This window comes from Taudactylus pleione, unplaced genomic scaffold, assembly GCF_031769625.1.
Source record: "Taudactylus pleione unplaced genomic scaffold, aTauple2 ptg000032l, whole genome shotgun sequence".
Lineage (NCBI taxonomy): Eukaryota > Metazoa > Chordata > Amphibia > Anura > Myobatrachidae > Taudactylus > Taudactylus pleione.
Window position 1 is genome coordinate 31221324 of NW_028284434.1, and position 23809 is coordinate 31245132.

General features: G+C 42.6%; 1 protein-coding gene across 1 annotated transcript in view; it reads right to left on the bottom strand.

The window, feature by feature from the left end:
• Positions 1-23809, bottom strand: part of PRKAR1B (protein kinase cAMP-dependent type I regulatory subunit beta) — a 246294-nt gene that overhangs the window by 50069 nt on the left and 172416 nt on the right. Inside the window, exons 8-9 of the mRNA XM_088451867.1 lie at positions 14156-14216; positions 3629-3750 (exon numbers count right to left, since the gene is read on the bottom strand). Of these exons, the coding sequence (XP_088307993.1) occupies positions 3629-3750; positions 14156-14216 (183 nt within the window). The remainder of the gene's footprint in view (positions 1-3628; positions 3751-14155; positions 14217-23809) is intronic.

Consider the following 23809-nt stretch of genomic DNA (forward strand, 5'->3'; position numbering starts at 1 on the left):
GGTGGAGCGCTGTATCGGCCTTTTAAAAGGCCGATTCAGATGCCTCCACCGCTCTGGTGGCGAGCTCATGTATTTGCCGGATATGGTGTCGAAAATTGTGGTCCTGTGTGGGATATTTCACAACATCGCCATAAGGAGTGGTGTCCCAATGCAGCCAGAGGATGCCTTACCTGAGGATTGCCCCCCCGAGGTTGGTCGGAGGTCAGTATGTGGGGGGGTCATACGCGATGATGTGGTGGCCAGATTTTTTAGGTAAGTTTGACCAAAACTACAGTGTTTATACCTAATGTGTTTGTGTTTGTTTGCGAGCATCTAATTTATTTGATTTTTTTTCAACATCTTCTGTTTGTTCACATAATCTTTGGCACTCCAACGCTCACTACTTCCTACTACCCTTACCAAACCTGGATCTGGTGATTTGGGGCATATATTCTGGAACCCATATATCGCAACGCCATGTTTGTGGAATCATGTTGGCATGGTCCTTCGTCAACCAGTTCTTGATTGTTTTTTTAATTTAAATATTTTATTTGTATGTGTTGTATTTGAGTTTATCACTGTGTTTTTTTTTGAGGGAGTGACCACTTTGATTTCTCATTTATGTTGTGAATAAATGTTTGGAGAGTGAAATGGTCTTCCTTTTTTTGGACGTTAACAGCAAGTGTAACCAGGTTAACACACCTTACATTTGACTAAGGGGTAATCCAGTACTGACACCAGTTGATGTAAACTGAAATATGTTTTCAGGTTCCCAACCCACACCAAAAGGAAGCCTGTCCAAACCTTTGGATTTGGAAGATTGGCCTAAGCAGCTTGCACACCAACTAGGAACCTGTAAAATGTAGAAATATCTAATTGACACTACACCCAAAAAGGGAAATGACATTGTTACTGTTCTGTGTTTCTTGTGGCTGTTTTACATACAAATACAAAACACAATCTAACTTTTAAAAAAGGGAAATCCTTGCAGGAACAGTCAACTTATGTCAGGGAAATTTTTTGTGGTTTGGGAAAAAAAGGATGAGCCACAACGTATATTTGAAATCAACAATTTATTTATAAAACGAAAAAAAAAAAAAAAAAACTACTGGCGAAGGATGCCAGACAGCCGGTCAAGGCCCACAAGAACGCCAATGACATGTTGGCGCATCTGGCCAACACATTCGACCACCTCTTGCCGACGCCTCTGTTCCTCGGTGGGTGAGAAAAGTGTGTGGATTAATAAAACAATAGGGAAGCCACATTAAAAAAAAAAAAACACAACTAAATCACTCCTAAACCTAAAAAAAAGAAACCAAAACAAAAAGGGGGTGCTGCCAAAAATACAAGGCCTATGTACAAATTCCCACAGGTGTGATATGTGTATGTTGAAACCAGCAGGAAGAGGTAAAGGCAAACTGCTAAATCACCAAAAGTAACCCCAAAAATCACGAATAAAGGCACGACACATGATTACATACAAACAGTTTGTGCTTAAAAAAAATGCGAAAGAAAAACGGGAGCTCCGGAAGTCCCTCCATGTTCTTCCTCGGAGGAGCCTTCATTCCCCAAAGAACGGGGAGGGGTAATGACGGACTCCGGGGAGGGGGTAATTGGAAGAGGGGTGGGTGGAGGAGAGGGGGAAGTGGGACGGAGGGGAATGAGGCCCGACAGTTCCGGGAGAGGGTCTGGGAAGGCTGGGGAGGAGTGGGGTATAGGGGAAATATTTGGGGTGGAGTGTTGGCTGGGGGTTGGGGATAGTGGCCGGGAACGCCGTCTGGCCGGACGGTGACGGCGTAGTCTTGGCTGGCCACCTAAAATATGTCAAACAAATTGAGGTTAGTTTCTGGCCAAATCCGGGGCCCAAATAAAAAAAAAAAAAACAACCAACAAAAAACATGCAAATAGGAGTAGAATGAAAAAAACAGAAATAGAGGGAAAACATGCACACGCAGATATGAGGACAAATAATAGGACAGACAGGAAAACATGCACACGCAGTTTGCCCCACAAACACAAACATGAAAACCACAATACATAACACTTACTTTCCAGTATCTGCATGCGAAAGCATGCCAGCAAGCGGGGCGTTCACCGTTGCAGGTCTGACCACCTGCGCTCCAGCTGCCCGATGTTGCGGCGTGAACCTAAGGACCGCAGGCGGGACCGTGCCTCCGCATACGCGGAACGCTTCTGCCGGTTGGTGATGGGTGGAGGCTGGCTGGTGATACGGCGATCCATCACCTCCTTAAGCACCAGCAGCTCGCGCCTGGTGAATGCGGAGGCTCTCATGATGGCAATGGAGTTTTTCATACAAAACATTTTTGATAAAGTGTGCAAAAAATTTCTGATTGGCTAATGTATTTTGGAAATTAACAGGAGCAATTTTATTGGTTAGTGTATGAGTCATGTGTTCAACAGGGCCAGAAATCTCTGGAGAGTTATGATAGGCTTGATGCAGTGACATGCGTTTGCAAATTTAAATAAAGAAATGAACCCCGGGAAATATGCGGGGATCCACAGCAATAGAACAATTGTTTAATTGTGGTTCACATGTTTTTTGAACAATAAAAGCGAATGTTCCACCCGTACGTATTCTGCGGGTAAACACAAACACGGACAAGAGTAAAGTTTCTTGCATTGTGTTGAAAAAAAACAAACAATTAAGCTAATTGATACATTGATTGTCATGATACGATTGAGGGAGGTAGGCAGAATAAAGGAGCAGGTAATCGACATCTGACAAGGCCACTTCCGGTTTCACTTGTGTGTGCGTTCCCTTCAAGCCATTTCGGGGATGTACGCTCGCTATTTCGCACGCTCGTTAGTTAGAGGAGGGGTCGCCTGAGTTTAGGGAGGAATTTTAGATGCGAACGAAAATACGAGCGAGCCATAGAATTTAAATAATTTTGTACGTACGCCTAACGTACGTGCGCCCGCTTGCGAGTGGGTCTGAATGAGGGCCTTTATTAGTACTCTATGCCATTATTCCTTATTGCTTAATATAATGTTCTTTGTGTAAATTATAAAATTCAAACTGTTTGTGAATGTTACTCAAAAATTTTAACGAAGGGATAACATTAAAAGTATGCCAAATATATGCGTGATCTCTCTTCCCGATTCCAAATAAATGGTAAGCAAAGAACCCTGGAATTCCACAGAGAAAACTATATGGTCACTAGTTCCATTAGCCAATGTTTAGTGAATCACTTCTCTATAAATAGAAAAAACTAGTACATTTGTGAGCAAGAGAAGCCAAAAAAAATAAAGTTAGGAATAGAGCTATACAGCGGTACTTCTGCCAACCACTTAGGGGTCTCCAAGGTGACAACCGGACATGCTGTAAACTTCTTTTAGTTTACAGTGTTATGTACATAGCACAGCCTGACTGCTGGGGTGCTATACAAAATTACGGCCATTTACGTTTAGGAGCAAATCTAGCTAGAGTGCAAATGTTCACCTGGACTAACCATACTACGATGTAAGGCTTTGTTGGTATGAAGGAAAATGACTGGCTGCTTATACATGTAGCATAGAAATATTGGGTGCTAAGGAATAAAACTGTAGCTGGATTCCCCTTATCCCAATGTAAAGCCCTCATTTTACTTGTGAGGAGTAATGAGACACATAGAAAGTTATGTGTACTTACCTCTGTAATGATGAAGAAGTCATCACCAGGGTCTCCTTGAACCACAATTTTTTCTCCATCTTCAAATTGAACAGGTTCTAGTGCATCCGCTACTGTCAGACGCTCCCACTTATCCAGTGATTCTGAATGGGAATACAGTCATAAGGGTTATTATTATAGAATTACATGGCACAAAATAATCTTATAGAGCTCTACTCTGCATCGCTGCAAACGTTTTAATGTCTATTCCAGGACTTTGTTGCTGGGTAGCTGCATCTAGACATGTGCTTTCTAGATGGTCCTTGGTGCCGGGGCAGAGCTAGAGGGGAGGAACACAGGCCGGCTCAATTTTAATGTTTTGGGGTTGACTGTCTGTCTGCAGAGGTGGCAAGAAGAGAATACTGCCCTGCTGCTGTAATTATGCTCGGCCTGCTACACAAGCACCAATCACATCCATGCAGTGTGTAATTGCATTGTTACTTGATACAGAGATGTACGCTAACCCGATGGTTAGCACACATCTCCGATGGTGGGAGGACTACGCATGCACAGGTGGTGTACTGCGTATGTGCAGCCCTACCTCTGCGAGTTCTCTGACAGAACCTCACAGCCACAGCCTGATTGACAGCGTTTCCGTTTTCCGGGAGGGACGAGGAAAGGGTCTGCATTGGTGCACACAGACTTTCTGGCCTCACAAGCTGCCAGGACCCGGTCTGTAGCTTACTGCAGCCTGGCCGAAGGGACAATTGTGACTGATGGTCGCGATTGTTCCGATGGTGATCCAGGCTGTGACCTCGGTCGCAGCGATCACGCAGATGCAGCAAGGAGGTGTCTTACACCTCCTTCTGCATTTACATTTTACATGGACGGAATTGCTCAGCCGCTTGTGTGCGCTTGTGTGCGGCTGTGCAATTCCGCCCGTCTCTGAATCAGGCCCTTAGTACTTGTATAACGGTGTGGTCATTTACAAATCAGAGTAGTGGAAGGACACAATACTCTGATTAGTGAATGGCTGCAACTATCCACCAATCAGAGTGCAGAATGTTTTCTCATCGGCTGATCTGCGTACGCTGTTGCAGTAATGAATCATGCCCTCTGTATTATAAAGCCACCAAAGTTCTGGGGTCTGATCTTATATTATTACAAAGATCATGGGGAAAGGGATCTCTGCTAAAAGAAAAGTCTAGATCTGCCCCTGCTTGTTATACTATATTCCCCGTAATCATATGTTAAAGAAACCTGTTAACCATCTTCAATACAAATGAGCTGATAAAAATTAGAATAGGAAAGGATAGTGAAACATTCACACAAAATACAACTGATAACATTTCACAATGCCACATTTTCAAATCCTAGAGATAGTTTAAAAACCAGCTAAAATACACACATATACAGGTACATTAGTTGTTCTGAAAAAAAGTGTAACTACAGCTTCTAGGAGTACCCTTTTGTTTTCTTATTTATATTACTGGGGGTGGAGGGTGCAGGGCCGTAACTAGGGTGGTGTGACCAGTGCCATGGCACAGGGCACCACAGGACAGGGGGCACTGTTTGGGTCTGTCAATTTTCTGTTTATTATCATTCTCACTTGTAGCTTCCTCTTTTTTTATCCCCATCTCCTCCCTGGCCCTTCCCCATGAGGCCATGGTCCTTTTTCAGGTGCACTATCTTATGTCCCTATTTTAAAAAATGGGGGGGGGGGAGCACCAATGCTCTCTCTGGCACAGGGCACCAAAAAGTCTAGTTATGGCTCTAGGAGGGTGGTTTGGTGGAATGTATATATTTTATAAAACTGATTGCTGAATAAAAGTAGGGCACTGTCATGGCTGATCCGTGCTTTTTTGCATCAAGGCCATTGTGTTTAAAACAGTGAATCTTCCAAAAACAATGCTTCATAGTGGTATTTGACACAAACTTTTCTTGGGAAATTACAGCTATAGCAGACATCTTTCAACCGAATAACAGTCCCTGGCATAGCTTTTGGGTATGAAGCATCCTGCTGGAAGACTAAAGTTGCCATGCTTAATGAGATTATATAAGGAGTTTCCCTTTTCGCTATTACAGCTGTTTGATAGGGAAAGTTACAAGCAAATTATCGCCTTTTACTTGTTTTGCAAATTAAAACATATTTAAGAGGATACATTGAGCTTGAAGATGTCCAATAATATCGGCAACACAGTGGCACAGTGGTTCACACATTGCTACTTCGCAACACTGGGGTTATGGATTTGTTTCCAACCAGCACCCTATCTGTGTGGAGTTTGACGTTCTCCTTGTGTTTGCGTTAGTATCCTTCTGTTACGTTGATATCCTCCCACACTAAATTCTGGTAGGTTAGTTGGCGTCTGACAAAATGCACCTTAGTGTGTATATATGTATGTACGAGTATGTGTGGTACGGAATATAGATTGTAACTTTCTCTGGGACAGGGACTGATGTGAATGACTGATATATCTCTGTAAAGCTCTGTAGAATATGGAAGGACTATACAGTATAACTTACTGTTAATAGATATTTTGATATTCTGTTCTACGGAAAGTGGTAAGTCTAATTATTCATGCAATGTTTGCAAACTGCTATTTACATCTATCTTTATTTCTTCAGATTGGTTTGTGGCATTTGTCAGAGATAGAACAAAAAGCTTACTTCTAGATATCGTTACATCTAATGTAGAGATTACAGCAAAGATATGTCCTATCCACAGGCTGGACAGCGCATCATTGAGCCAAAGGTCAAAACCGGGATAGGATGTGATAAGCCAAAGGAGGAGAGTCTGGACAAGCTATAAGTCAATAATAGGGTTACCGGAGAACGTACTAGGAGATATGCCGGCAGCACAATAATGTGTCAATAAGTCTGTTTCTGTCCTTGGTGTGCAACTCCTGTGCCACCATCAGAATAGTTTCTGAATGTCACAAGTGTGACAGACATTAGATCCGCTAGGACATGAAATCATATGTGCCCCAAGTCTGTTGAGATTGGCATCATGATTGTATACACCATACAGAGTATAATAAAGGCGTCGGTACGGGTCTCAGCAAAAACAGAGGCAGTTGGAATGGACTCTATAAATACAGTGGGGCTCCTAAAGGGAGAAATTCAGTAGGATGTTTGTGCCCCCATTAAAAAGGGCCTAGAAAGCCAGTCTGTCTGACCCATCTGGTAGGAATAAGGGGAGATATTCTCAAACTGACATTTGTAAGAAACCTGTTTTCTTGAGGGATGCTGAAAGAGCAGCCCAACTGTCCCTAAAAGCCCAATGAAAATTGAAAATGGACATGGCAAGGGGGTTACAATGGGCAAAGAATAGAGCAGGTTTGTATAGGCATAGCACATTCTGTCTATACTCTAGGCACCATTGGTCCTTAAAAATAGTAATTTATACTTGGACTCCTTCGAAGAAGTTGCCATTGTCTGAAAGCTAGAGGATGGCTAAAAGTCCACAAATTTGGGATCGGTATGAAAAGCCGCCGGCTGAAATCCCGACAGTGGAAGCTCGGCTGGTTGAGAATCCTGGCACCGGTAAGTAAGTACTTTAACCTACTCCTACTCCCCCTAACCCTCCCTTGGTGGCGCCTAACTTCTGGAAGGGGTGCCTAACCCTAACCTTCCCCCTAGTGGTGCCTAAACCTAACCCCCCACCCTAAACCTAACCCTCCCGGGGGGTGTCTAACCCTAACCTCCCCCCTAGTGGCGCCTAACCCTAACCCTCCCTTCCCCTAGCCTTACCCTAACCCTCCCGGGGGGTGCCTAACCCTAATCTCCCCCCCAGTGTTGCCTAAACCTAACCCCACCTTCCCCTGGTACTTTGGCATTACTTACCCATGTGGACGATCAGAATATCCTGTTCACTGTTGGGATATCGTCGCCAGCATTTTGCCGGGCGTCGGGATGCAGGCGTCGGGATATCGATGCCCGGCTTTCCGTCCGTCAGCAATGTGACCGAATACTCACAAATTCCCCCCAAATATTTATGTTTCTTTGGGGGGGGACTCTTTAACAGAAGAAGGAGCAAAGGAACATTATCACCTTCACCCCGTCTTTGAGATAACGCAGATTTCTGAGATGTGAGGAAAGTACGTGTTAAATCAGGGTCCACGAGGACAGGAGCTATGGGAAAAGCTACTCTGAAAACAGAGAAGGCTTGCTGAGCAGCAGTGGATCAGACAAAAGGGAAATCAGTGATCGGCACTGTAGTCCAAATAAATTTTGGATGAAGCACTGATAATTGAAAAAGCTTTTCAAGCGCTGTACTATTATTATATCACAAAGAGCTAGCAAATCTCTGATAGCTGATGTTTTTGTAGGATCTAACTGGCCTTGAGATGGAGTGATGTGCCTCAGAGAGTTACTTTAAATGTACATTTCTCAATCTTGGAAAATAGGCTATTTTCTTGGATGAGGCTAAAGAGTGTCTGAACATGCTGATGGTTTTCCTGGAGATGTTTAAAGTAAATGAGAATAACATCCAAGTACAGTATATGTAGGCTATGGAACACATCACTGTCAATGTTGAAAAGTAGCTGGAACATTGTATAGGCTAATCAGTTTTGGCAAATATTCAAAATAAAGCGGCTTTCCAAAAACTATTACAAAGTTGATACCAGTTGCAGACATAAATGATGATATTCCTGTAAATACTTTAGGAAATGGATCCCACCGAATGGACTCGGCACTCTCAACATGAAATCAGTGGGTCAGTTTTAGGACTTATGATGTAGAAGTTGTTCTGTTATCTTTGAAAATTAGCTTTGCGTCCAGCATCTTGGAGGTCTCAGTTTTCTTTTCTGTGATGTTGGATGCAGAACTAGCAACACGCATGAATTCTAAGCAGTTTTGGGGACAATGAGACGGACAATAGCTGGATTTAGGTTGACAAACTACAGTGCCAGGAGAAGAGTTAGGCCAAACCATCAATAACAATGTAACCGGGACAAGAACCTGGAGATATACAGTAGAATTAGTGTCACATATCAGTGTTCAAGTCCTGGTTATTTGGTCCGATGTCATCACATCTGTGCCCTTCCTGGGCGCAGAAGGCATTTCTGAGGATTATGCTCGTCAACTAGCATGTTCATTCCCCGCACTTCTGGAACAAGGGCGCTGCCATCTTGGATGCAAATACATGACTGGCTGCTCCAGCCAGGTGCCTACAACTATAGACACATGATCCATTCAAACGATCAACTTCGAGAGTGCCCTACTTAAACCCGGCCATGTGGTCAGACCTTTACCAATACAACATCTTTCCAGAAATGAGTACCGTGGCTCCTGGTCAATTTGCATCTCTGCATTGTTCCAGTCCTTCTTGCAGCTTGTGTTTTTATTAGCTCAAGCCTTCAGCATTGCTTCAATATCCTGCACTCAGCAGCAAGTTTTTTTTCCCAGCTACAGATCTCCAAGCAGTGCTATTATTATCTGCAACTGTATCGGTCACCTGCATTGCTAGTGCAGCCTGCTCCTGATTCAACTCCTGTTACCTAGGGTTACCAAGTGTATTCAACTCCTGTTATCCATGGTTACCAAGTGTATTCAACTTCTGTTACCTATGGTTACCAAGTATATTCAGCTCTGTTTACCTGCAGTTACCAAATGCGTTCACTGCACACAGCTGTTGATCCAGTTTCCACTATCCAGTATTCAAGAGTTTGCTGCATCTGACTCAGACTGCAGCAACCTGCATTTATCAGTGCATCTGGCATCAGTTCCAGTTGGTATCATATTGCACACAGCTGCACCTGGGTCTACCTCCTGCTTCCAGTGATACGCAGTACTCCAAGTGACAACACCTCCTGCTGGCTACCACAAGTATTAGAAGCACTTCACTCATATCATCTGCTACCTGCCTCTGTTGTATTACGGTCCTGTGACCAGCCTCATCTATAGACTGTATCATTGTGCTCTTGTCACTTCATTCAGTACATTTACAGACCATACCTGTGCTCAGTCCCTTCTCAGGGTATCTAGATATCTATAAACGGTAGTCTGGAACCTTGAGTAAAAGTATTATCAAGCCTCTAAGCTTCATCTATTCTCCTACTAATAAAGTTTACCCCGAGGGACCCTAGTGTCGTGACAATTAGCAGGTGACACAATAATATGGCAGTTATTTTGAATAAGAGGCAATGTTAAATATTACTACAAAACTTGCCCCTTGGTGGATTTGTGATTACCAAACATGACAGATAAGATGGCACCACCAGGACCAAACTGCATATGTACCGCGAGAAGTAGAAACAGATTAAGAAACCTGACAGGTGTGTGTTATCAAAGTCAAGAGCAAAACAACTAATAATAACATATATCCTGAGGGCTAAAGCTTTGATTTTCCTTACATTTTAAAAGTCTCTAGCTGAGTTTCCATGGTAATCAGCTATCCATTGCTGCAATCTTCTCATCCCCCCAAAATAATAACACTTGGCCAAATGGGCAATCATTAACAGATGCCAGAGCTATGGAGGACAATGGAGGGCAGAAAAATAAGATATACAATATGTAGATACAATAAATTGGACACTGACAGCAAATAGATCAGCAAGATTTTATTGACGTCCGTACTTTGCAGGTCCACTACGTGCAGCGATTACTGCAAATGTCCACAAATTCCTGGATAACAGCAGGCAATATGTTTTGCCATTCTGCCTTAAGTACAGAGACCAACTGTGACACTGAAGAAGGTCGAGTCGGCCTAGAACGCTTTCGATGCTCCAATTCGTCCCAGAGGTTCTCAGTGGGGTAAAGAGCTGGCCAGTCCATCTGGATTACCAAATTTATTGTATATCAGCCCAGTGTCGCCCTGGAAACATGACAGGTGGCATTGTCGTCCTGATAAAAACATTTGTTGTATCCGTAGAACTGCCACAATGTAGGGAGCACAGAGTTATCGAGAACATTTCTATACTTCTCGTTTTATACCTTCACGAACACGTGTCTACTGCAGGAGCACAACATTTTGCTTGTGTGGAGGTGTCCAATCACTTTTGTCTACATAGTATAGATATACTGTATTCTCTCATTTAAACTATTTATTTCCTACATACAGAATTTAATTTGATTAAAAACTTGCACAATATAAAAAGCAGTTTCTGTGCGGCAGAATTAAGCAATTTTTATATGCAGTAATATATGTGTTTTGTCACATAATACAAAATATTATTTTTCAATGAGAGTTTCGTCAAGTAAAATAATTACAAAGTGCTTGGATTTGGCATAGATCAATAATGAAATTATGGAACCAACCAATTATACAATTCAGCCTATAACAAGACTGGACTTCCTATCTGGTATTTATGACATTTGGTAGGAAGGCTGATGTGCCTGAGAGTATTAATGACCTGCTCTAGGTTGCCAAACACTTGTTAAAATACCCTGCTTAACTAGCATCCTAATCATGCTTTAGTATTGGATTTGTATGCTGCAGTCACTGGACAACCTGCGCTTGAGCCAAATATGGCAGAAGCAGGGTGGCATTAAAAATGCTTAGCCCTGGTACAAAGAGTGGGTGATGGGCATGATCATGTAATATTACGACTGTTGGGGCCCCATCCAAACCGGCACATCACTGAAGGGGAATGGCAACACCATTTTGGTGGCATCGCTGTACCACTTTGGCAGGCCCGTACCCTGGTACTTTGTACAAGCCCTCATCTCAGCACACCTGGGCAGTAGTGCCAACAAATATGAATGTGGACTGGTATGTTTATATGCCAGGTTTGTGTTTCATTTGTACACTGGCCTAAAGTAAAATCTGTAGTCACTTACATTTTCCACACTTGAGGCAAAGGAGGAGACTTAGTACACACTCCCTTGGCAAAGCATTCTGTGAGTTGTAATTCAACAGCTGTATGTGTCTGGTTTAGTTCATGAATAATGTATTGCTCAAAAATTAAATACATTCTCCAGACCCATTTCTAGCAATACTTTAATAAACACAGGTGCAATGTTGTCTAGAACCAAGGTAGAGGCGCATTTTGACAAATGCAGACTACATCTTGTCCTGGTATTTTTGGGGCTGTTTAGACAAGTAATAGAATAGTTATTCCATAAAACTTCTAGTAGTAGAACATAATAATGATTTATTCACCATTAGTCAAAACATGAAAAGTGTTTGCTGTGACTTTTCGTTGTAGAGAAGTTCAGTAATAATATATTTCTTGAATTATTCATCTCAGTGAGTACGGTGATGTCTGTTTTCTTCTTAAGCAGCAGATGCATTGGTGTTTTACTAAACTGGCCGTGGCTACTTGCTCTGACGTTCCTAGTAACACGTAACCTAATGCAATCAGTAATGCAAATTCTTCTTTAGTGCAATTAGAGTTCTGTGGTAATGGCCAAGGGTTGTTCCACTTATCCTGTGTTTGTCTTTGGCTAATGGTGATTGATCAGTGGATTGGAGAAGCGGGGATCAGGGGGGTGAGGCCATTATGTTTGTTTTTTTTTATCAAAATGATATTGTGAGGCTCTAAACTCTGTGACTTTAATATTGAGCAAAGTAAAAATACTTCAACTCAGAAGAAAAGATGATTAAATAAAATTAAGCAGAATATGTCTTTGCAAATGTATCACAGGTACTATACAATTTTAAATAGCTAAAATAATAATTCATTATGCCAACAATTTGTAGCTTATTTTTAATAATTCCTGAAATGTAAAATAATCTTCAATTAGTGTAAACACTGTACATTTAACCATAATATAAAAAACTATTTTTGTTAGTACCTATCCTTGCCAGGACAATAGAAATATCCGATGCTGGTTCACATTTTACTCAAAACATCTGATCATCATCAAGGGCCTTTATTTTCTGTGATTACCATACGTACTTCTATGCTACAAACATCACTGAGTGGAGTCAGCTATTTTGTAAGCTGATCAATATTCATTAGGGCTCAATGGAGTCAAGCCAATTAGGTGCAAATTGCGAGTTGCTATTTTCTCTTCGAATTCTCATAGTGAATTAATTTTGCAATTCAATTAGCAATTCGCACTGAACCAGTCAGACTGAATTTGCAGTTTTCCATTCGCACCTCCCTGAGGGTGAGAGATGGAAAGGAATTTTTTTATTTTAACGTTAAAATATCGGTACACTTTGCTGAACCCCTTGGACCCCCCCGCAATGGCTAATTAGGCAATTGGAAGTTTCCAATTAGCTTAATTAGTCCAATAATTACGTTATTTTATATAATTCTTTTTGGTTAAAAAAAATTGTCCTCCAAAATCTCCCCAAATTTAATTACAATATTTTTGTAATTAAAAGTATTGGGTTTTTTTTACAATTTTTTTGCAGTTTTCAAAGTGCCCTCAAAGTAATTCAAAATCACCTTTTTTACTATTTTTTTTGCATTTAATTTGTTTGAGATTAAACGAAAAAAGTTAACTTTTTATCAGTTTTTTGCATTTTAAAAAAAAAGCATAAATCAGCCATTTGACACCATTAAAAACCTTCAGTACTTTCCTAATGCACACAAATAGCCTTCTATATGGTCCTGCTAATGAATGTCAGTTTTGAGGGATCCGGGATCTCTCCACTTTTTCATGAACTTCTCTCACATCGCATTTGGCAGTCAATTCGCAAACCTCTGCTGTGAGCACCGCGAATAGGCATTTTTAACTGAATTGGAGAATTCTCGGGTGCGCGCATTCGTGCGAAGTCTGCGAGTTTCATGAAACAAAGTCGCTACTCGCAATTCGCACCTAACTGGATTGACCCCAATGACAGTTTTGCTGCCTGGTAGTGATTCCATAGGGTGCATGTCCCTGATTCCTAGTCAAAATTAGGGCTGCATTTTGGTCCAGCCTACAAAATGGTGTGCGCCCCTGTGGCTATGTAACAGGTGTAGGTTAAAAAGTATTCACTTTACAACAAACTTCCCATTCACTATATTATCAGTTTTTTTGTATTTAATTAGTACTATTTAAATATATCCTTTCTCAGTGTTAATGAAGATGGAATGCACAACAAATGAGTAGTTACAAGAATAAAATCGATTTTTATCTGTCACTTTATTGCCATGTGTTTTCTGCTCTTATATTTTACTTAAAAGTGCTTGATTGCATTTACTATGTTCTGTTACTCTGATTGGAGTATACCTTTTGTTTACTGGTTTCTATGCTATGTCATTTGTCAATATGCTGTCCATTTTATTTCAATAAAAACATTAAAGAAATAAATAAAAAATTAAATGAAAAACAATTGCAGTGGCATAAGCGATTACACCTGCCGACGATTATCAAATGCTTACGTTAATAATCGATGTCATTTAAGCAAGGCACTGTGGATTATGCACCCTCCCACATTAATGCCCTAGGATTTAGAATTCAACTCCTCACATATGTAAAATCATTTAGTCTTGGTGTATGAGATCAGATAGCCACTAAGAAAAACCTCAGGAACAGATGTGAGCTTACACGAACCAATAAAATGATTAGCGTGAGGGACCCCCATGCAGTTTATATGGCTGCTGTGTGGTCTATTGTAACCGAGCACTATGTGTTCCCAGAGCCTGCAAGTGATTCATGTAGCTTGTGATGTTGGAGACGACTACTGACCCAGAATGGAGACTTTGCTCAGGAACTCCTCGTACATCTTCCGCTTCCTCAGTGTGCTGCCCTGTTATCAGGAAAACAGGAGACATGATGATTTTACAATTTATACTTACACATTGCTCAGTGCTTAGGGTGTTCTGCTAGTCACAGCCAACAACATAAAAGCTTGGAAACATTCATGCTAACTACACCGGAGAGGGCAAACAAGAGCATTGCTACTCACTGAAAGTCATATTTAAGACAGTAGTATGAATGATCCTAAATGCATTCCCAACTACACAAAGGAAACCATTTGTTGTACAGTAGAACCAAGCAGGTTTTACTTGGACTAAAGTGGTGGAGATACTGCCTGGAAATAGGAGGCAAGTGACCCGACTATAAAGAGGGCAGGAATGCTTTTAGATTTTAAGAGGCTTAGTGCAACTGACTCTCTGAAGACCCCTCCATACTAACCCTTTTAAAACTCCTTCGGGGCAGAAAAGACATCAGTGTCACTCTAGTTTTGGAATTAATTGGCTGGGAAGGTGAGACTACTAGAACAAAAACAATGCAAGCACCCATTAAATAATGAATGCAAAATAAAATAAATAACTGAATAAAAACAAAATAACAGTTTCGCCAGACAATAAATAAATGATGTGTAAAAAAAATAAAAAAATAGTATCTATAGTAGTGTATGTAATATAGTATAATAAATAACATTAAATAACATGACAATTGAAAACAAATGACTGATCACAGGGGCTAGAAGATGTATTAAGACAAATCAAGGACATTATTGTTCGGGTGTGTCAAAAGTGTCTGGGCTAAGCTCAAAAAATGTCCGTCTAAGACTCTATACTAGTAGGTTAAATTTAAAGCACGAGCACAGCCATGTACAGTATTTATAAATAGCTTCTCCTATCCACTGGTACAAACATCTGCCACTCTGCAATGGTCTCCAATTTGTTCAGCAAACCAAACCAACGCATTTGGTGGCTTTCCAGGCACTTGACATCAACTGGATTATGAGCTGCGTCATTGCCACTTACACTGTACTAATAAGGCCCAAAGTGTAGCTTTAGACCAGTTGTTACCAAACTTACTTGAATCATGGAGACCTAGACTATCGGCATTTTTTCACGACAGCCCTAGGTCATAAGCTTCTTATATAGAAATTCAGGAAAAAAAAAAATTAAGTAAATTGCGCTCACTTGTCATCCTTAGGTTGTTATATGGTGATAGACAGGCTTGTGTTTCTGTTTGTCCACACATTTTTTAATTGGCAGCCACAGCACTGGTTTTGCCTATCACATTGATCATAAATATTATTTGTTGCTGGATTATCAACCCGTGGCACCCCTGCAAGTACCCTGTGGCACCCCCAGTGTGGTGCGGCCAGGGGTGCCGAGAGCGAGGGGGAGCAGGTACTAATTACCCAAGCCTGGGCTTGTTGGAGGGGCCCGGGTCTGATGCCAACCCCCCCCTCCCCCCCCCCTTTTACCTGTCAGCAGCCCAGCACATGCTGCTGTGTGCTGGGCTGCAGTGGAGGTCTGCTGTTTCCGCTGAGCAGCAGCAGTCTCCTTTCCTCTGCCTGTGGGGTGGAACGATCACACTGATAGTGCTCCCCCCCGAATTTGCACCGATATGAGGGACTCACAGTGCCCCCTCCGCAAAATGGAGCTGCAGAAAGGGTTTTTTAATTTTTTCTAAGGGGGCATGATCATGCCTCCCCGTGATTAGGCCACGCCCCCTCATCAGTAATGAGGCCCTGGGCCACGGCACCCTGCTTGGGAACCACTTTTAGACCAATCACACACAACTACACATAATGGGGTATATTTATCAAAGTTCGATTTTACATTCGATTTGATGTTCGATTTAGCTCACCTCAAATCGAATCAAATAGAATGTAGAAATCCCTCATCAAATCTCACATTTACTAAAATTCGAAGTTAGAAGCCTGTTCTAAATTGAATTCGATTTGGTTAAATTCTGAACAGTGGTTTGATATTGGATTTTGCATGCACATATACAAATCGAAGACCAAATCACATTCAAAAATGAATTTCAAATCCACAAATGAATAAACCTGCTTCATTTTTCAATTTTAGCAGAGCAGGTCTGAATGACACAGATGCATGCACAGATCAGTGAGATCCATGAATGCATCTGTGTGTAAAAAAGTAAAAAAAAAAAAAAATTACGTGGGTTCCCCCCTAAACTCACAACCAGCCCCGGACGTTTCAGAGCCAGTCCTGGTTGTGTAAATACAGGGGATAAAAGACATAGGGGTCCCCGGTATTTAGCATGACCAACACTGGGCTCAGCGAGTCGGTCCTGGTTTTGGAAATACAGGGGACAAAAGAGTAGGGGTCCCCTGTATAACCAGCACCAGACTCTTTCTAGTGGGGGTGTAATGCCACAACCAGGGGAACTCTTTCACCTGGTCTCCCGGCCAAAGCATTACACCTTACCGCTAGTCAGCCCAAGCCGTGGATCCACCCCCAATAAAGGGGTTCCCCTCTCCAGGGAACCTTAGGGCTGGGCTGAGAGCCCAGGCTATCCCCGGCACCCTTGGGCGGTGGGTGCTGGGGTGATAGTGTAAAGTGTAGTGTAAAAATAGATATAATAATATTGTCTTTTACAGAAGAACTACAAGTCCCAGCAAGCCTCCCCCACATGCTAGTATTTGGAGAACCACAAGTACCAGCATGCGGGGCATTAAGGGCCCGCTGGTACCTCTGTAAATGAAATGTTAATATAAAGACAACACTCACACACCGTGAATGTATACGTTAATTACACACGTAACCACTCACACATACTCACCTACAATACCTGGACAGGTCCTCTTCTCCAAGTAAGCACGGTAATTCCCGAATGACAGGTCAGCCACGGCATTTCTCTTAGAAATGCCGGGGCTGAGTGTTAAATGGCAGAGAGGTGAGCTTCAATGGTGAGACCCGCTTGAGGTCTTGGGATTGATTGCAAACAAGCTCATAACTGCATATAGTTTGTATACACCCACAATCCAAAAACATAATGGTAGGGAGGCTGGTTCCCAACTAATTTTAACTTTAGAGTATACATGGGAATATAGACTGTAGGCTCAACTGGGGCAGGGACTGATGTGAATGCCCAAATTCTCTGTAAAGCGCTACAGAATACATATAAGCTATATAAATAACTGCTAATAATAATGTGGGGGAATTTAGGGCAAGATATATGGCAAAATCAGGGCAGTTTGTGAATATTGCTGGTAAGCAGTCTAATTGTTACCAACCGCATTCTGGTCTCTTGGGGTTACTCCAGTGTTTTTTCCAGGACAGGACGATCAGCACACCCCAGGAAGTGAGGTCATGGTTGCCCTGCTGGGTGATTGGTGCTCCCTGATATTTGTACCCGTTGAATCCCTGCTGCATTGCCGACTATACTGGATTTCTGATCCCTTCGGCTGCGGCATGGTCAGCGCTCCACTCACCTGTTCCTAGACCAGCTTTCGTCCTGCCGTTCTCGTGCTCCATCGGCTCCAGACCGGCTTCTTCGACGTCCGCCGCATCTCAGCTAAACTGTTCTCTCCGGCTCCCCATGCTGCCAGCGGCTCTCCTAAGCCGCAGCACCAGCTGTATTCCGCTGGCTGTATTCTCCTGGCGCTGGGCACTCCCTCATCTCCAGACTAGCTTCTCTGACATCAGCCGCATCTCAGCTTTACCATCCTCTCCGGCATCGCTGTGCTGCCATCGGCTCACTTAGCCGCAGCACCATCGGTGTTCTTGCACCATCGATAAATTGACTGTTCCACAGGTTTCCTTGACCATACTATCGGCCCACTGGCCACCACCATCAGCTCAGTAGCTGCCCCATCGGCCCCTTGGCCACACTATTGGCCCGTTGGCCACTATCATTGGCTCATTAGCCGACACATCGGCCTATTGGCCATACCATCGGCCCGTCGGCCATCCTCATCGGCTTATTAGCCACTTCATCGGTCCCTTGGCCATATCATCGGCCCATTGGCCACCACCATTGGCTCATTAGCCGCACAATTGGCTCATTAGCCGCACCATCGGCCTATTGGCCATACCATCGGCTCATCGCCCATCACCATCAGCTCCTTAACTGCACAATCGGCTCATTAGCAGCACCATCGGCCTATTGGCCATACCATTGGCTCATCGGCCATCACCATCGGCTCCTTAGCCGCATCATCAACTCATTAGCCGCACCATCGGTCCCTTGGCCAAACCATCGGCCCATTGGCTATCTTCATCGGTTCATTAGCCGCACCATTGGCTCATTAGCCACACGACCAGCCCACAGGCCGCACTATCGGCCACACCAATGGCTTGCTCGTAACACTTAAACCGTACCATCGGTTCCTAAACCGCAACATCAGGATTCTCATCTATCCAAGCTCCTTCTTCTGAACCATCGGCCTTCTTGACACTTCAGTTCCAACATCTGCTCCTCTCGACTCCCTGTCAATCTGGACTCTAGACAGCTACCTTAAAAGGTATTTCTGGAGACCGTAACACGAATGGATTGGGTAATGGCTGGCATTACTGCTTCACAGCACACATGAGCACAATTCCTGGCACATCTGTGTGAAGTTTGTATGTTGTCCATGTGTTTGCGTGGAGTTTTCTCCCACACTCAAAAAACATACTTGTGGGTAAACTGTATTCTGACAAAATGAAAACTAGTGTATTTGCAGGGTCGTAGATAGTGTGTCGGCCCTGGTACTGTAGGAGACGTGGCCGGTACTTAGGGGGCGTGACCTAAAATATTAATTGTGCCACCACGCTCCACCAGGGGGCACCGTGCTCCCCACAGCCTGGGGCAGATCCAGAGGAGGAGCACTACACTGCTCAGCGGCAGCAGACTCCCTGGACCCACTGCAGCTGTGTGTTGGGCTGGGGAGAGAGGCTGCTGCTGCTGACAGTACAGATGGTACGTGGGGTGGTGTTGGACCCACGCCCCCACCGGACCCCTCCAACAAGTCCGTACCTGGGAAATTAGTACACAATCCCCCTCCTTCTTGGCGCCCCTGTGTATTTGTATGCTCTTCCCTCAGTGGTAGGGGTCCTGCCATGTTTAGAAGAAAAAGTGGGGTTTAAGAGAAGGCACCCCAGCAAAGTAATTTTCTAGGTAAGGCAAGCAGTGGCGGATTAACAATAGGGCAACTGGTTATCCAGTGGTCCCCACGCAGATGGAGCCCCCCCACATCACCAGTGAGGTGGGCACTATAGCATATGTGAAGTGAACTGGAGTTTCTGTGTGGCAAAATGTGAACTGGGGACCTTACTTTGTATTAAACACATTTGTAGTTCTGGGAGTATTTACTCATTATATTTTTTAATGGCATAGCCAGCATATCATATTGTCAATTTTATTGGTAGGGGCCCCCACAAGATAGTTGCCCTATGGCCCCCACAAACCTTAATCTGGTCCTAAATGCAGGACAGTTAAAAATATACATTTTAAGATGGATAAATAATTTTGGCATCAACAAATAAATGTAAGTCATTTCAACCATCAGTAGCAGGCTTTGTGCAGGCCACAAAATAGGTTCCACTAGTATACAGCTGATTATGCTAAATATTTCTTACTGTGCAGCAGTCACAGTGTTAACGTGAACACTCTGAAAGGATGCTGTGTGAGGAACTAAATATGGCTTCAGCCTGCGATCCTGTTCACTGAAGACTAGTCATATGGCTCAGTGAGAAGGTATCTCTGAAACAGAGATTGTGAGGTTAGATTATCTTCAAAGCTCTGCAGCACGAAGGAATAAGCTCTTCAGAAACGATGCCAAGCCAAAATACCTTCCAAGTATCCATCTTTTCCTGCCAAGTGTCAGTGAATCAAATATATACCTAGAGAAGGGAACTCGCCCCTCCATCTCACCGTAGATAGTCGTTCCATTTCGTCCATTTAGAAATAGGAACGTGTCCAAGTTAACCTTTGTTCCTGTTTTTTTTTCTTTTTTAATATATTTATCTTTATCTTTTCATACATTTATCTTTAGATGTTTTTTTGTACCACTTTATAAACAGTGAACAGATGCACAGTACCACTTCCCTTTGTTTGTATGGCGTAAAGTGAATATATTCTGTAAGCATATAAATGACATCATAAATATATTAACATCATGTCAGTGATATGGTGTATGTCGACGTAAAAATTGTAATTAAATTCACAGGTTGATGCTGTAGTTGGATACACAAAGCATCCACCTGGTTCCCCAATTCAAATGTAAATGTATTTCATATTTTGTCACATCGTTTAATTTTTTTATTTTTTTTTAAAACGATTACCATTTCGGAAAACTTTAGTTGGCTAGTAATCTTAGGTGGAAATCATTTTAAATTAGAGGGGGTGATTAATTGTTCTTAGATCTACTAAACATTCAACCAATTGGTGAAAAGAAGTTTATGACATTTTTAAGAATCCAGAAAGTTAAACAAGATTCACTTGATAATGATTTCACTAGGGCTATCCAATTAACAGTCCTAAAAACATTTTGTATGTGTGTCCACATCACATTTTTGAGTGTGTATGCAGTACACAACACACAACACCGCTGACTCGCTGATCTAAAAGTTATAAGTGAATTTTGAGTGCAATGAGTTTGACATATTTGATTGAAAAATTCTTTACAATTAATACTTTGGGGGTTATAAATTAACCTTGAACATTGTTCGGGGCACTAAGGGATCCCCACGGGGCTATCCACTTAGCCCCGAAGTCAGCCCGGCACAGACACTTATCGAGGCTTTTTTTGGGACCCTCATGCGTCCTGAAAAATAATCCACGATAAGTGCCGTTTTTTCACCCCAAATTAGGCGAAAATACATAGGTCTATGAGCTTATCGCGGACCCATTGTGTTTTCGTGAGATATATCCTATTATTTAGTTCTGAATAATAGGATAGGGTGAAAAAAAACAGGGATAATCGGCAAAACCCCCCAGTTTTTCGTGATTGCAGGGATCCATTAGCGCCTGAACAATGTTTGGGGCTTATTGGATAGCCCCCTTTGTTTCCAACAGCCTTTTGCAAAGAGCAGTACCACCCGTAGGGCCAAATACAATAGCCCTTGATCTGCGGGAGCCAGTGCGATTCCGGCAAGATAGTCACTAGATTTAAAGATGTAATTAGTTTAAAGGCAAATCCAAACTGGTTTTGCCTTTAAACTAATTGCTACTTTAAATATCTATGTTGATGCTATACTTTATGATGACTCAGTTTATGCCAAAGAAATAAAGAATTAAAGAACATGTCTGGAAAATTGAAAACTTGAGCAGACAGTCTTTGTAATCATATGCATGCTATTTGCATATCATTAGAAGCTAACATCACAAAGTCTATACATTACATTTATGGTACAGAATAACGACTTGTAAAAAGAAGAAAGTTACTACTCATACTCACTTGATGGTTGGGCACTATCTATAATGAACCATATAATGTGCCCACACATCAATAACTGGCTCAGTTGTGTAGTGCTCTAGATCTCAGAGACTCTGCACCTTTAATACATCCCCAGAGCTGTTTGCTAAGAGATAAGGTTCATATCAGCTGCATCCCAGAATCAAACGGGTCGCTTTTTGTACATGTGCAAATACGCAGCAATAGGAACAAATGTCATATGCAGTTTCTTCTCTGTATGTTAGGCACGTCATGAATTAACCATCAGGTCAACTCCATGATTAGCTTCAGTGTCAAAATATGTGATTATTTATTATACACCATACAACCACCAGCCACCTGTGTAACCACACTTTGCATTTGAAGGCAGGGTAAGCCAATGGAGATATTTTTTTCTGAGTGAATTAAGAGTGTAAAAACACTGCTAATCAGTGCTGAGAAAGCTGTACTTACTGTGTACAGTGCTGTAATTGAACCTAAAATGAGGCCATGCAGAGATTTGCTGGGTGACAGCAGTTAGGGAAGCTGGGTATCTGATTACAGGTGAGCCTGCATGGTAGGTTGATGAATGGGTCCTTCTGTCCTGCGTGAAGAAGAGTCTAACAGCAGCGGTAGATGGGTCTGACAAGTGAACTGCCCACTTGTTTGCTATGGATTTAATGCAGAAATCTTGTGACATATTTCAACTGCTATTTGTAGCTTCAGAGCACGCTAGCAAGATTCAAGGCTCCGAAAGAACTCAAGCGTTTCAGAATTCCTCTCCCGTCTGCTGATAATCCTGCTCTGATTTGCTGTGCCAGCCACAAGTCTTCAGGACTAGTTGGCTATTTATAATGCAAACCATTAAGAATATAACATTCATGTGCGGTTATAACATTGTGATCCTGCTAAGTGGTACAGATCTTGATGGCTTTCCCTGTAACATGTGGCACATACATGATGCTTTATGTTAAGACATATCTTATAAAAAAAAACTATTACAAATATTTTTTTCTTTAAATAAAGCAATTATTCTACATATGCCGTCTTTACTGGATCACATCACTTATAGGCCTATTCATTAAGCACTGCCATTCGGCACTGCTGAATTAGTATCAAAATCACTGCAAGTAGCAGCACTGGATACTAAAACAGAGGAGCAATTCAACATTGCTCTGGTGTGGGGACAGCTGATCCGGAGATCGGCAGTCTCCGTGTTCCCTATCACTGCTCCTTCTGTAGCAGTGAAAACTGGATTCACGTATGCGCACAAAGAACCCGCCAGCCAACAAAGGGATCCGAACACGGACGGCGTGATTCGACTGGATCCACCTTCGCAAACCCGGGACTCCTTCCCATAGGAAGAAGCAGGGGATCGAGAACGGACGCCGTCTGAGGATGACGTCGGTTCTCCCAATCAAATCCTGAAAATGTTGTATTTTTGAAGTTTGATGAATGGGAAATTGAGGAGGTCCCCATACTAGTATATGGGGACCACGTTCCGCTTCGGGGATTACAGGTAAGCAGGAGATTTCAATCTCCTGTGTTACCTGTTTAAAGAATGAGGCAACTACTTACGTTTTACAAAAGTAGGTGAAAATTAATGTATTCACCTACTTTTAAGGATAATGAAAAGGGCCCTTAATTTCTTTCCATGAAGGAGACTCATGAATGAGGACCTAGACAATGTCAGAGTTACTGATGCTTTGCTTAGGTAATGCTGACTAGAAGAGATAAGAAGTAAAATAAAACAGGAGTCTAAAGGTGGGTACACACCTGACAGATATATCTGCAGATGATGGTCGTTCATACACACTGAACGGCCATCATCTGCTTGTGCCCTCGGGTCCCGGCGGCCGGGTCGGGGGGGGTGTCCCGCCCCGCCTCCTCGCGGCTGCCGCTGTGTGTGTGCAGGTGGTCTGCCGACAGCCCGTACACACTTGCCGATGGACAGATATGTATGCAGACATATCTGTCCATCGGCTGTGCAGCACAGCCAATACGATATATCGGTGAACAACGACGGTCACCGACATATCGCGGGCTAACACTGGCCGACGTGCAGCAGATATATTGGTTGATCAATTGATCGCCCAATGTATCTGTCAGTGTGTGCCCAGCATAACTCAGTAAAATGGATAGTTAGCCTATTTGGCTAGGTTGATGATTTAAATCTAGTTTGCATATATCAATGAATATAAAGGAGCATTCCACTCAACAATAGATTTTCCCCAACAGCTTCTCCCAGCTTTGTGGAGGCATACACATTT